At 58.9% G+C, this 12,488-nt stretch overlaps 2 protein-coding genes across 2 annotated transcripts; one reads left to right on the top strand and one right to left on the bottom strand.

Moving 5' to 3' along the window:
* Window positions 1-1,390: 1,390 nt before the first annotated feature.
* On the top strand, window positions 1,391-3,476 carry VOLCADRAFT_88555 (uncharacterized protein; the record flags this gene model as incomplete). Its single annotated transcript, XM_002948278.1, has 5 exons — window positions 1,391-1,393; window positions 1,688-1,756; window positions 2,099-2,179; window positions 2,602-2,785; window positions 3,415-3,476. The coding sequence occupies 5 exons, from the start codon at window positions 1,391-1,393 to the stop codon at window positions 3,474-3,476; spliced, it is 399 nt and encodes a 132-aa protein (XP_002948324.1).
* A 5,715-nt stretch (window positions 3,477-9,191) lies between these two features.
* VOLCADRAFT_58187 (uncharacterized protein) lies at window positions 9,192-11,814 on the bottom strand (the record flags this gene model as incomplete). Its single annotated transcript, XM_002948138.1, has 3 exons — window positions 9,192-9,326; window positions 10,558-10,967; window positions 11,130-11,814. Coding segments are annotated over 3 exons (1,230 nt in total), but the record flags the coding sequence as incomplete, so codon positions are not given.
* Window positions 11,815-12,488: the final 674 nt, after the last annotated feature.

Here is a 12,488-nt window from a genome sequence, read left to right as displayed (position 1 = left end):
GGATGATTGATAGTTGCATAGTCGGACGCCTCAAGGCGTACTCGGTGGGCGCGTGAAGGTAGGGCTCGCGTTGTTGCCGTGCTGCAGCGAAACTTGTGTATAACAAAACCTTTGGTACTAATCCAAGAGCAAAAGGTACCAATGTCCACCTGGAACACTTTCGCGCGGTTCTTTTCCAGGAGGTGGATACAACGTTGTTCCGGGGTGACTACGATGGCAGCGCACCAGCTGGATAGCAAAGCAAATCTGCCTTGTGAGGAAGCGCCAGGCGCGGCCCAAACGGGCTCAGCGCAAGGCTCTATAGCTCCTCACTTTAGCTTCCTCTTTAAAGTATCGGAAATGTTTACGACCAAGTTACTCGGATCGTGCATGCGCCTCGTCCACAGCTCCACATCTCTCTTCTCATTTGGGTCGGCGTGACAAAGTGGCCATCAGCGGTGGAGAAATGTGTATGGTACTGGAGGTGCCGCATGCTGGTGGTGGTAGTAATAGTTGTTACAGTGGAGCCCGAACGGCTCTTGCGCAACACCCTAATGAGCGCCAACCGCACAACAATGTGGGGCTTACACGGCCAAGCATACTCGGCTCACTGACGATATAGCTTCAGCAAGCACACAATCGAAGCCAGGAAATGCCAGAAAACATGAAAGTTGCTGGTTGTCGGTTCCATGACAACCTTTTTCATTACACCCTTCAAGAGCAAGGAACAGGTGGTTAGAGGGTGCGGAATCCCAGAAATCCGAGACCTAAGTGCGGGCAATTCGAAGGATGGCAGTCGGGGCAAGACGGGTGACCAGATAATCGATGTAACATTCTACGGTGATGCCATGACCACGCCTGACTTGCGGACGGACCTAGGATTGCGTTGAAATGCGTATGGATACATGCCACGGAACACACTCTGTGCTTAATCGCACAACGCAGACATGTGCGCATTCAGGTGACATGACGTGAGGAAACCGTTCACGAGCACAGTTCGCGGAGTTGGGCAGGTGACGCAAGCCCGCCTACGCAATTTGGTCTGGCATTGTGCCAGCTGTACAATCCTGACCTGCATGACCTAACTTAACACCGCGCTGTTCTACACTTTTATTCATTCCTCTTCAAACTGTCCGAAACGAATTGTCCTCTTTCGTTCTGACTATTCTGACCTCGCGCAGCACCGCTCCTAATACGCGGTGTCAAAAAAATGACCCCAGGGCGTTTTCGCTGTCCTGCCGTTTCGCAGAGCTAGAAACCCTTAGTCCCTGCCCAACATCTGCCGGATCTGCCGCTTCAGTAGCGGCGGCAGCAGACGTCGCCAGCAATTCGCGGCCCAGTGGAACGAACGCTCGGCAGGGCCGTGCGCCAAAACTGTTGCGCATCGGCTGCGTCTTCCACCACAGCCGCTATGGTACGTAGTACATGTCAATCCTCCAGGAGGCTGGCCCCTCCTAGACCCATATCGGGGTCCGCGGCATGTGGAGTGAAATCATTGCGCCACTGTAACTCCTACTGCTTGCGGTGTATGCGTGTGGGTGGGTGCACACGCTTCATACCCAAAGGCATCATTCATTGCTGACTGGCGACTGATGCCTGACGGCCATTGTACCTGACTGTTAAGCTTGACCGCTGACAAATTCTTCTCAACGATACCTCACAGTCCCTTGGGGCCCAGCTGTAATGTGTCGTGTCCAATCGCAAGCAGGACATAAGGAGCGGCCATTATGCGACCACAAGGAGGGGCCCGGACGGCGCCTTGGTGGACAAGCCAAAGGTACGTGGGTATTGAATGAGGTCCATTAATTCTTGGCCGGAACCATCGACCCATGGGTCGTTGGTGGCCGGTTCCCTGGACGCCGAATGGCAGAGACCCACGCAGCTCACCAGCGCTGGCGACCTCGTCAAACGAGTTCATTGAAGTGCCGCCTGCTCTTTTTGTCGGGTGCAGAGTTATGGACGTACCTTGGGCTCACGACTGTTTGTTTCTTCGGTTTTAATATGGTCCTCAACCGACGGCCGCAACCAGTTTTCGCGCCGCCTGCATTCTGCTGTTGACGTTGCCGCCTTGCTGCGTCTGATGCGTTCGCTGTTCCCGACGATGCCGATGCTGCCACAGGACGAACTCCAGGCGGCAAAGGAGCGCATCATTAAGCAGCAGGCCGCGGAGGGCAAGATGCCGGGGGCAATGCTGATGCAGGTCGGCGTTGGAGATAAGCGGCTGGGAGCCCGGCATGTGGGCGCTTTCCCGCACCCCAATGCCACGCATTGTGCGACTGGTTCCATGCCAGCGCTTGACGGCTTTCACCTTGAGAGTTGGCCTGTGACTGCGGCTGGGGTTACCTGCGGCCCGGCCTTATTTACACGCGTCTGCGCTTGTGTCGAAAGTGAGCATTTCCTTCTTGTTATGCGGCATACAGCGAAAAAAATGCAAACAAGTCCCAAAACGTTCCGTATGGCTCTGGTCAGGCCTGGCCTGATCAAAGACTTGAGTATGCATGATGCTGTTGGCTACAACAGCCAACCCGGACGGGAAAGGCAACCCCCGTCCTGAGCGCCATTCAAAGTGCTGGGCTTGCCGACCCTACCTTTCTGATGGCTTGGCCTCCTGGCAACACGCAGGACCGCGCAGGCGACAACAAGCAGGAGGCGTGGGGCAATGTGTCGGCCGACATGTACGACGAGGGTGCATCGCAGATGTCGTACGCCACACCGGGATTGGACGCAGGTGTTGGCGGCAGCGGCGAGTCGGAGGACCGTCAGCCCGTCACCCGCGGTGCGGAGAGCGGAGTGCGCCGGCCTGGCGGTGGGACCGGGGCGGAGGGCGGCGGCCAGGGGGGGGACAGCGCTGTTGTGCACCATCCGTGCGCTACAGCTGGGATGGCGGAGGGCGGTGGTCGAGCTGGGGAGTCAGCTGTTATGCAGCAGCAAACGGCTGGTTGCGGCAGCGCGGCGGAGGGCGGAGGCCGGGTCGTGCGGTAGCGGGCAGTCGGCGACATCGACCGCGTCGTTGTGGGTAGCGGCCCCAGCCGTGGTGCATGCTGAATAGGAAGGAAGGTTGGATGTCAACATTGCATTTGTAGGTAGTATTTTGAACATGCTGATCAATTTCGTTGGGCAGTGTGACTCACGGAGATCTTGTACTGTTGTTGATGTTGTTACAGGGTGGTTAAGCTTCACCAGTGGCCTCCTTCCCGAGGCAGTTCCCTGCTCTCCCCTGCTAGAGGGGCACCCTAAGCCATTCACCCCATCCGACTTCAGAGTATACTCTTTGAGTTTGGCAACTCACCACCAGCATCCAACCAAATCTAGCGGATCAACGGCGCGTCAACTTGTTGTTGTAACGTTTCCGCTCCCCCTCGCCTTTACCTGGCATGTGCGACCTGGCATGTACGACCTGATCTGGAGTCCCCGATCAGCTTCGGCCTTGAACAGCCCTATTGGTTGAGGACGGTTACCAGTTCGGCGTGCTGGACCATATCGGCTGTTGCTCCTGACTTCGTACAGCAGACACTTGGGAGCTTGGTCTTGCGGGCTCGTTACAGATGCCTTAAGACACAACAGAGGTCTAGGTGTAGTGTACCAAGAAGATCACGGAGGGAAAGGATGGATAAATGGAGGCGCTTATACTCTTCTCAAGTTCAAAAGCCCCACACGGGCTGCATCGTAAGCCTCCGAGAAGGACTCGCTACCCTCTGATATCAGAGTGATAACTAAAATCGCATGGCGTGGCGTGAGTGCTGCCCCTGGGCCCGTCTGTACACGGACAGCTAACTGAGTTGTGGATACGGGTGGACTGATAGCATCTCGGTTTCCGCCGGGTCACACGCGGGCAACTGCACGGTACATTCGCGTCTGGAGGGCCCCAGTTGAGAGTCCGCGCCAGGTGCTGTGTGTCCGCAGCCAGGTGCTGTATTTGAGACAGCTACGTTAGGGAGCGGCCACGTGAAGGGGCCGTATCTTGCACGAAGTTCTGGTGGGATGGCCCTCTTTAGAGCCAATTCAAAAGGCCGCCAAGGCTCAGATGCATACTCACACTTGGACTTTGGATCTCCCCGCTGCTTTGGATTTCCCCGCACAAATTAGTACAAAGATTGACGGACTGCCGACCCACGGGACACTATAAAAGCTGCTATCGGCTTTCTGATGCCCCATCGTTTCACATGCGGCGTAAAAGACATCCTACGGATGCTTCCCAACCTAACCGTCTTCCCGGACAACGCCGGATTGCTGGCCTGCAATCACCCTTTGGCCTGTTCCGAAAGTCCTTAGCGGTCGGGGGGGTGGTGCTTTTCCTCCTCTTCGGTGCCGTTCCGTGTTCGCCTCTGGGCTCTGCGTTTTGGCCTTCGCCTCGGATGTTTGCAGGTTGATTGCAAGACCTGCTTCGGTTGTCCCTGGTTAGTGTGCATGTTTCCTCGTTCCCTCTCTCCCATTGCTATGTAGTACAGCCGTCCTTCCGAAAGAAAGGCAGAAGGCAGCGTGGGTCCGCTCTGACGCTGCTCTGGAAGTGCGGCTGCCACATAATGTATAAACGAAATGCGTGTCTTACGTTAACGCTCGTACGACGGTGCACTTTTGCATGTGCACGCAACCAGCATATAAACGCTTTATGCCATAAAACATTGGATGCATTCATGCGCTTCAGATGCGCATGCCGTAATGTTAGTTTGCTCGCACCGTCTTGCGAAAGTACGCCAACATCAAAATGGTCCTCATTATCATTCCGAATGCCATCGTTTTAGTCAGGAACCTTCTTGTGCAGTTGTGGTCAGCGTGGGACTCCATCCCACAGTCTCATCCGGCCCTCGCAACGCTCCGTCAAAAGTATGAAGATGCATCTAGGGACAGACAGAGGGGTGGTTCTGCTGAAAGGACTCTGCAGGACGCGTTCCCAAGGCACGATGAACCTCCCCTGCATACCACAGTCTCCCCACACACGCGCACACGCATCCATCCTCGCCCTGCTGCTGCCCCCGCATGCACACATACATTCAAGGATGCACCGCTCTCATAGCCCAACGCAGGAATCGGTTCTTCTCCTCACTGGCAATAAACGCAACGTGGCTGGAACAAACCGTAGGAGTACTTCCACTCCACCTCAGAGCTGCAAAGGTGCACATCCGCTTTGCACCCCATGCAGCCCCGGGCCTGCGCTGTACCCCTCCCATGCCAGCTTTTCGTTACGCGGCGTAGTGCGAGCACGGCCCCGGGCTGTCAGCCTGACCCCACAGCCCTGAATCTTCCAGAGCAGAATGCTCCTAACAACAGTTATATATGGACAGGGATATACAAAGTTGAACGGCTAGAAGATAGGAAAGAGACGGCAGCAACCTGCAACCTGCCCACAAGCGCACCATCAGCAGCACGCACCGTCCGCTTAGCCCACCCGTGCATCACCCGAGTAACCGCAAGGAAGAGTGTCCACGTCCGCGCCACATACTTCACCCCGCGTCTGTGGCGAGGGTGCTCCCCTCCGCCCCCCTCCTGCGCCCCTCCGAGATGCAGACGGGTCATACATATGTGGACGATGTGTGGACTTCTCACCGCTTAGAGCAAACACAAGCACTCGTCTGCAGGTGCAAGCTTGTTAGTCCGCAGGCATGGGCGACAGCCGGGCCCCTGGCTGGAACAGGAGGAAGACCCAGAACCGGGTGGGCGGGCCATGCCACGTCGTACAGCGTAGCGATGAACTATAAGATGTATTGATTGGACGCCCTGTGCCTCATACCTGTTCCACATGCCGCGGCGCTGCCAGGAAAGCCCTCAATAATCCTAGCCAGGCGTCGCCATACACCTACCCTCCCTCCAGCCCTCAATTTCCCCAGGAGGGCACACACGCGAAAAAAAGAGTTAATCGCCACTATGATCGTTTCAGGCCCATGCATGCTCATAAGTACGCAGTAGCAGCAATAAGAACGCTCAGGCGGAGTGTAGAGGAAAAGGAATGATGCTGCTGATGGCACAGGGCATCATTGCCTCTGGCGCATAGCAGCGAAAGCTAACTACTACTCTACTACTATTACTACTCCACTACTACTACTAATGCTATATTCGAGAAATAGTAATATGTCCTCCCGCGAATGTGATTTTAATGCCAACTGCCGGGGTCAATGCTGCACAAGTCCACATCCTTAAGGGGAGGTAGAAGGCGGGCGTGCATGTGCCGCCCGCGCAAATCCACGCCCCACCAAAGCCCCAAGGCCCATTTCAGACCTCAACCCGACTTCAGCAGTCAATCCACGCACCTGCTTCCCCATCCCGCCCCATTTGCCCGCCTTTTTTCGCGAATCCCCACCTGCCCGCAACTACGCCTAGCAGACGTACGAAAGAAGCGCGCGCGGCAGGACTGAACTTGCCCTGCACGGCGCATGCATGCACAGAATCACAACTGCGTATCCGTTACTTCTCGCTCACACGCCTGCCGTCCATCTACCCGGTGGTTTGCATCCTGCTAGCCGGGCCGCCGCATACGTAACCTTCCGCACAGCAGTGCTCCAATCAGATCACCAAGAACGTGTGACAGCGGTCCCCGCTGCTCATCCTACGTCATCCCACCCTCATCCGCTCCTCGTTCGCAGCAGGAGGTGCGGGAATGTGAGGCAAACGTTTCCTCCTGCAATCGACCCCATAAACGTAAGGGACTCACGCGACGACGCACTAGTGGCGCGCCACGGCGCCCACACAATCGCCAATGTGTCCAAACGTGTTGTGCGTGCTCTGCACGCACGCATGCGACGATGCAACTCTTCACGCAGAAGGGACGAAAGTGGATCTCGAATGCTCACCTGCCGCCAAGGCACTCAACCCAAAAGGCCATATCATCCTCAATTCAAACCAAACTCAACCTCTAACCAAACGCAAGGGTCCGCGGTGGCGCGAGTAATTGCGCAACGAAGTGACGGCTGCTGTAGTGGTAGCTAGCAGGTGTCGTGTTCCCCGCCGGCCGATGCCCACGACCTACCGCACGGTCCCCGGATGGTCCTTCAAGTCCAAGCAACCGTCGTGGTGCCCGTGACGATCTGGGAACCGCAGGCCACATGCATGCCTTTTCCCAGAATTGCCTGCCCGGAAACGAAAAGCTTCCCCGCTCACCATCGCCTCGTACAACACACCGATACACCATCACCAGCTATATTATATGTCGCAAAAGAAACCCCGTTACCAGCTCATGTCGCATCCAGGTGCCGGCACCCTGCTCATGTCAACAGCATCTCATTGCAGCAGTACACGCAATACCGCAGCCTATTGCTGCCCTTACATCACCTGCCAAGTTGCTTACAAGACCTCCGAACCATTTCGCTATATTTTATTTGCTGGCACCCCGCCTGCTCCCGCACTATGTCGCGCCTGCGCCCGCCCGTGGACTCAATGCTGGCTGGCAGGCTGTCTCCGCGCCCCCCTTTCCGAGCCAACAGTCCGAAGCGGTCAGCTTCCGGCATTGTTTAAGGAGGGCCCAGCCAGCCATGAAACACATGCACACATACATACATACATACATACATACATACATACATACATACATACATACATACATACATACATACATACATACATACATACATACATACATACATACATACACACATAGATACATACATACATACTTACACACGCCACTCGTCCAAAGCCATGCCCAACAAAGGCCAACGCGCGACACAACACCGCCTGTAGCCCTCCTCCTCCCCGCCTCCCCTCACCCGGGCGGGGGGAAGCGGGGAGGCACTTCAGGTGCTTGAGCCTGAGACAAGCCGCAAAAGCCGCAAAGAGCACGTTCCCGTGCCGGTCTGCAACTTCCCCCGAACTTGCCGCCAAGCATGTACCCCCAGTGGACTGCCCCAGACGCCGGTCTCCCCATTATACGTCTCTATGCCGGTTGTCTCGTCCGCCCAGGCTCGTCCGCCCCGTGCAGGACCGGTCCGGCACAACCTAATCGGCGGGAGGAGCCTGGCAGTGGGAACTCCACCCGCAGCTGGGTCAGCTCTTATCCTACCGCTGTTGTGACCCTGAGCCAGAGGGCTGTGGGATGCGGGGCGTGGCATTGATTGCCCAACACTCGTCCCCGGAGTCGTGTCCCGTATGTGGCCTGAGGCGTGCTCCCGGAATGCCAAGGTCAGAGCAAGCACCTCTTTATAAATATGCGTTTTATATATACTTATGCATCAACCAGCACCAGCGGCAGCACAAACTAGTGTACGTGTTATTATACGGTGTTGTTATGCGGGAGGAAAGCGCCCATGGAACACATATGGGCATGGGTTGCTTCTGTATCACTGCTGATATTTTGCCTTTACGTGTGAACGGTGGCGCACATGCACGCCTTTCGACGGCAGCGGTGCAGGTTTGGTTTTGAACTTATGCTGTCCGGCGGGGAGGTAAAACCCCGAGAGGCACTACAACCCGGCAGACTGAATGCGGCTCTTCCAGCCCACCAGCTTGCCCTCGTTTGACTCGTAAAAATACATGTGGGGTCCGTCCGACATGACCACCTTGTTGCCGTGTACTGCCACGCACTTGGGACTCACAAACGGCGTGAAAATAGGAACAATGGGGTTATCAGCCTCCGAAACCAACTCCATCAGGCGTGGGATCTCGTCCATGGATGACAGGCTGCTGCGCATGCTCATGGCCGTTTGAAGCACAGGCGGCGTGCCGGCGCCGCCGTCGCGCTGCGAGATGGCGCTACTGCCACTGCCACCACTAACTCCCACGCCCGTGCCCGAGTTGCTGTAACCTGCGCTGCTCAAGCCCAGACCGGCGGCGAGTGGCGTCGTGGGGCGGTTGAAGGTGAAGGTGTAGTCGGTAGTGGTTGAGCCGCCAATGACAAGACCGTTTGGCGAGGTCCGCTCTAACCGCATCGTCATGGAGGGCTGCAGCAGGTGGCTAGGGGTAAAGGAAGGCATGCGGCCGAAGGCCGCACCTGGCGATACCGGGCGCGCTGCGCCGGTGGCGCCGGTGGCGGCGGCGGCGGCGCCGCCGCCACCAGCACCGCCGGAGGCGGCAGGCCGCGGCTTGAGCGCTATGGCGCGCACACACGGCGCGTGGCGCGCAAGGGAAAACATGGAAAACGGGCCGGGGGAGCACAACGCGGCGTTGGCGATGACGCACAGAAGCGTGCCTGACGCGGGGTCCCACACGCGCACCATCTTCTCCTCCAACGACGAGCTGGCCAGCAGCTTGCCGCTCACGTCGTATTCTACAGCCATCACGGCGGCAGTGTGACCCCGGATTAGCACCTGCTGCTCGCCCAGCTGCGGCTGCCACAGCCTCACAGTTTTGTCCGCGGAGCCCGACGCCAGGACCTTGGAGTTGGGCGAGAAGGCAAGCGCGTGGACCGGCGCCGCGTGGCCCTGCGGAGTGTATGGAACGGGGTTTCCGGACAGACAAGACATAGAGAATGCATAGAGATGCCAAAATAGGACAGAAAATACACAGAAGCGGTAAAGTCGCTCGTGTGCCCTCCTCGCCATTTCCTTTCCTTTCCGCTCCGCTCATTTAAGACACACAGAAGCGATGTTGAGTGAGGGCCATTGCGGCACATGGCCAGAATCCCTGATGTAATCCGACTGGAGTATCAAACGAGTTGTAGGGCTGGGGGAACCAGGCGGAAGATTCCCTAAAGAGGTTTTGTCGCATTTCGCAAAACGGGTACTACCGCAGCGGCTACATCGGCCGCGTCGCGTATCGGCACATGCAAAAGAATACGACTACACGGCGTCAGAAAGCTGACATGCGCTGAGCCAGCCCCGCCCCGCCCAGGCCAAGTTAAGCCGGCTAGGGGGACCAGCCCATGCCACCAGAATACTTGGGAGGGCAATCACATGGCCCAGCAACTGCGCAACGCTGGGTCATCATCATGCTGCCCTACGTCGCTACAAGAGACCACTAACCACACGGTGATTCATACATTCACGGCCTGCCTCGCAGTTCCCCTTGCACCCTGCCACAGGTGTCTACACGTGTCCATACCTTGAGCTGCCGTATCGACGTGAAGGACGTCGCGTCCCATATGACGATGTTGCCGCTGTGGCAGGCAGACGCCAGCATCCGGCTGTTGGGCGACCAGGTCACTGCCAGCACCCGGTCCTGGTGACCCGCCAGCATGGCCTTCTCCACCTTACTCACGGGGTCCCACAGCCGCACCGTCCAGTCGGAGGAGGCGGAGGCCAGCAGGTGACCCGTGGGACTGAAGGCAACACAGCGAACCACGTCGGTGTGGCCCTGTGGGAGCGCGGTGGTGGGGAAGGAAAGGCCAGATAGGGTGCGGCTGACGCCATGGAGGCTCGGGAGGGGGGGGAGAGGGAGGGCAGAAGCGAGTGCGAGCGGGACTTCTGCCTTGGTGATCAGGTGAGTGGCAACATGGCCCCTGTACGCGATCATGGATCATGGCTCTCCTCTCGTACCCAACCGTGTCCTCTTGCGCCGTGATGCGGCACGGTCCCGGGAGGCGCACACAAGTGACTGCGGTATCGTCCACAGGGAGGACTTCCGGCCCCAAATCCCTCCCTCCCTCCCTCCCTCTGCCCCATAATCCCCATACAACGCCCGCTCCGAATCCATTCAGCCGCCCCAGCCCCATACCTGCAACATAGCCCTGTGGTTGCCATCTGAAGGGTCCCACAACCGCACTGTCCAGTCCGCCCCCGCTGACGCCACCGTGTGACCACTGGGGCTGAACGCCATGTGCGTCACCATGTCCATGTGACTCGCGTACGACTCCTCAATGCTGCCGCTCTCCGTCGCGACCCGTGGGTCCCACAGCCGCACCGTGTTGTCGCTAGCCGCCGACGCCACCAGGTGCCCGCCGGGCGCAAACGCCGCCGCTACCACGTTGGACGCATGGCCCAGCAGCACGCCCTTGGCGCGCCGCTCCGCCACACTCCATAGCCGCATCGACCCATCCGCAGACGCCGAGACCAGCAGCTTGCCGTCGGGGGCGAAGTTCACGCACAGGACCTTGTCCACGTGCCCCGCCAGCTCCACCTCCGGAGCTGCATCCATCCCCGGCCCGGAGCCGCCGTCAAAGCACGCCGCAATGTCCCACAACAGAATCATCTTGTCATGGGAGCCGGAAGCCAGCAGCTTGCCGTCGGGGGAGAAGCACACACAGGTCACGGGACATTTGTGCGCCGTCAGTGCGCGACCGGCCTGACGCCCCGTGGTGGGGTCCCACAGCCTGATTGACAAGTCGGACGATGCGGACGCGATGAGGTTGCCGTTGGGCGCCCAACACAAGGACGACACCACGTCAGTGTGGCCCAACATCGTGTACCGGAGCTGCGGCTGCGGCCCCCCAAGGTCCCACAGCTTGACGGACTTGTCGTCTCCGCAAGAGGCCAGCAGGCGGCCCGGCACGCCGGGGGCACCAGCGGGGGCAAAAGCCACGTCACGCACCCAATCGACGTGCCCTGCCAGCTCCGCCTTCTCCTCCCCGGTACTTGCGTCCCACAGACGAACCGTGGAGTCCAAGGATGCGGAGGCGATGTAGGCGCCGTTGGGCGAAAAAGCAACTCCCAGCACCTGCCCTGCGTGGCCAAACAGCACCGCCTTTTGTTCGCCAGTCAGTGGGTCCCAGAGCCGCACGCTGCGGTCCTCCGAGCCCGACGCCAGCAGCGTGCCGGCGGGATTGAAGGACACGGAATTGACGGCGCGGTGGTGCTGTGCCAGGATGGAGAGCTGCGCGGGCCAGGAGCGACGCTTGTTGAGCAACGTGACGGGCGGCGCGGCGCCAGCGGCGGCGCCGTAGGCGGCAGCTGCACCCTTGAGTGCGCCCTCCGCCGCGCAGAGGATCTCGGTGGTGATGGTGCTGCTGCGGCGCGGCCGCCTCAGCGCAACCATGAAGGCGCTGCTGTTGGGGGCCTCATTGGCGAGTTGCACGACGGCGGAGGGGTGCGCCCACAGCACATGGGAGTTGAGGCCCAGCCAGCGAACTACGTCCGCCACGGCGCGGCTCTTGGGCTCAGCGGCCGCCAGCTCAGCATGGAGCCGGAACACGTGCCCCACGCGACATACCGCCTAAGGGGAGGAGCAGATAAGGAGCCAGGGCGGGGCGGCGAGGAAAAGGTTAATTGTGATAAAGGGCATACCGACGTTGCTGGTGTCGTCGTGGGTTTATGCCGCTTCCGTTCAATACAGTACATCAATACAAGCCCGCCCGCACCTCCAGGTGGTCCAGGTCCGTGACGACCTGGTCCAGGAGCTCCTTGAGCTGCCCGGCCGCCAACAAGTGAGTCACCAGGTACTTAGCACCGTAAGAGGGTAGCGGATGGGCGGCGTTGAACAGATAGCGAGCCAGAGTCGCGTGACCGACCCGTGGGTCAGCGTGGTACTCGCCCGCCAGCGAAGGGTCGCTCAGCCAGTCGTGGAGCGACTTATGCAACGTGTACACGCGGTACTCGCGCTCGTACAACAGGGTGCCCCAGCCGGGCAGCAGGGTCAGCACGTTTTCTAGCCCCAGGCCGGCGAGGAGGGACAGCTGCAGGGGCTCGTGGGCCGCCATGAGGACCTGGGGC

Source organism: Volvox carteri (assembly GCF_000143455.1).
Source record: "Volvox carteri f. nagariensis unplaced genomic scaffold VOLCAscaffold_9, whole genome shotgun sequence".
NCBI lineage: Eukaryota > Viridiplantae > Chlorophyta > Chlorophyceae > Chlamydomonadales > Volvocaceae > Volvox > Volvox carteri.
Note: the sequence above shows the minus strand (reverse complement) of the source record. Positions and strands in the feature narration are given on the sequence as shown.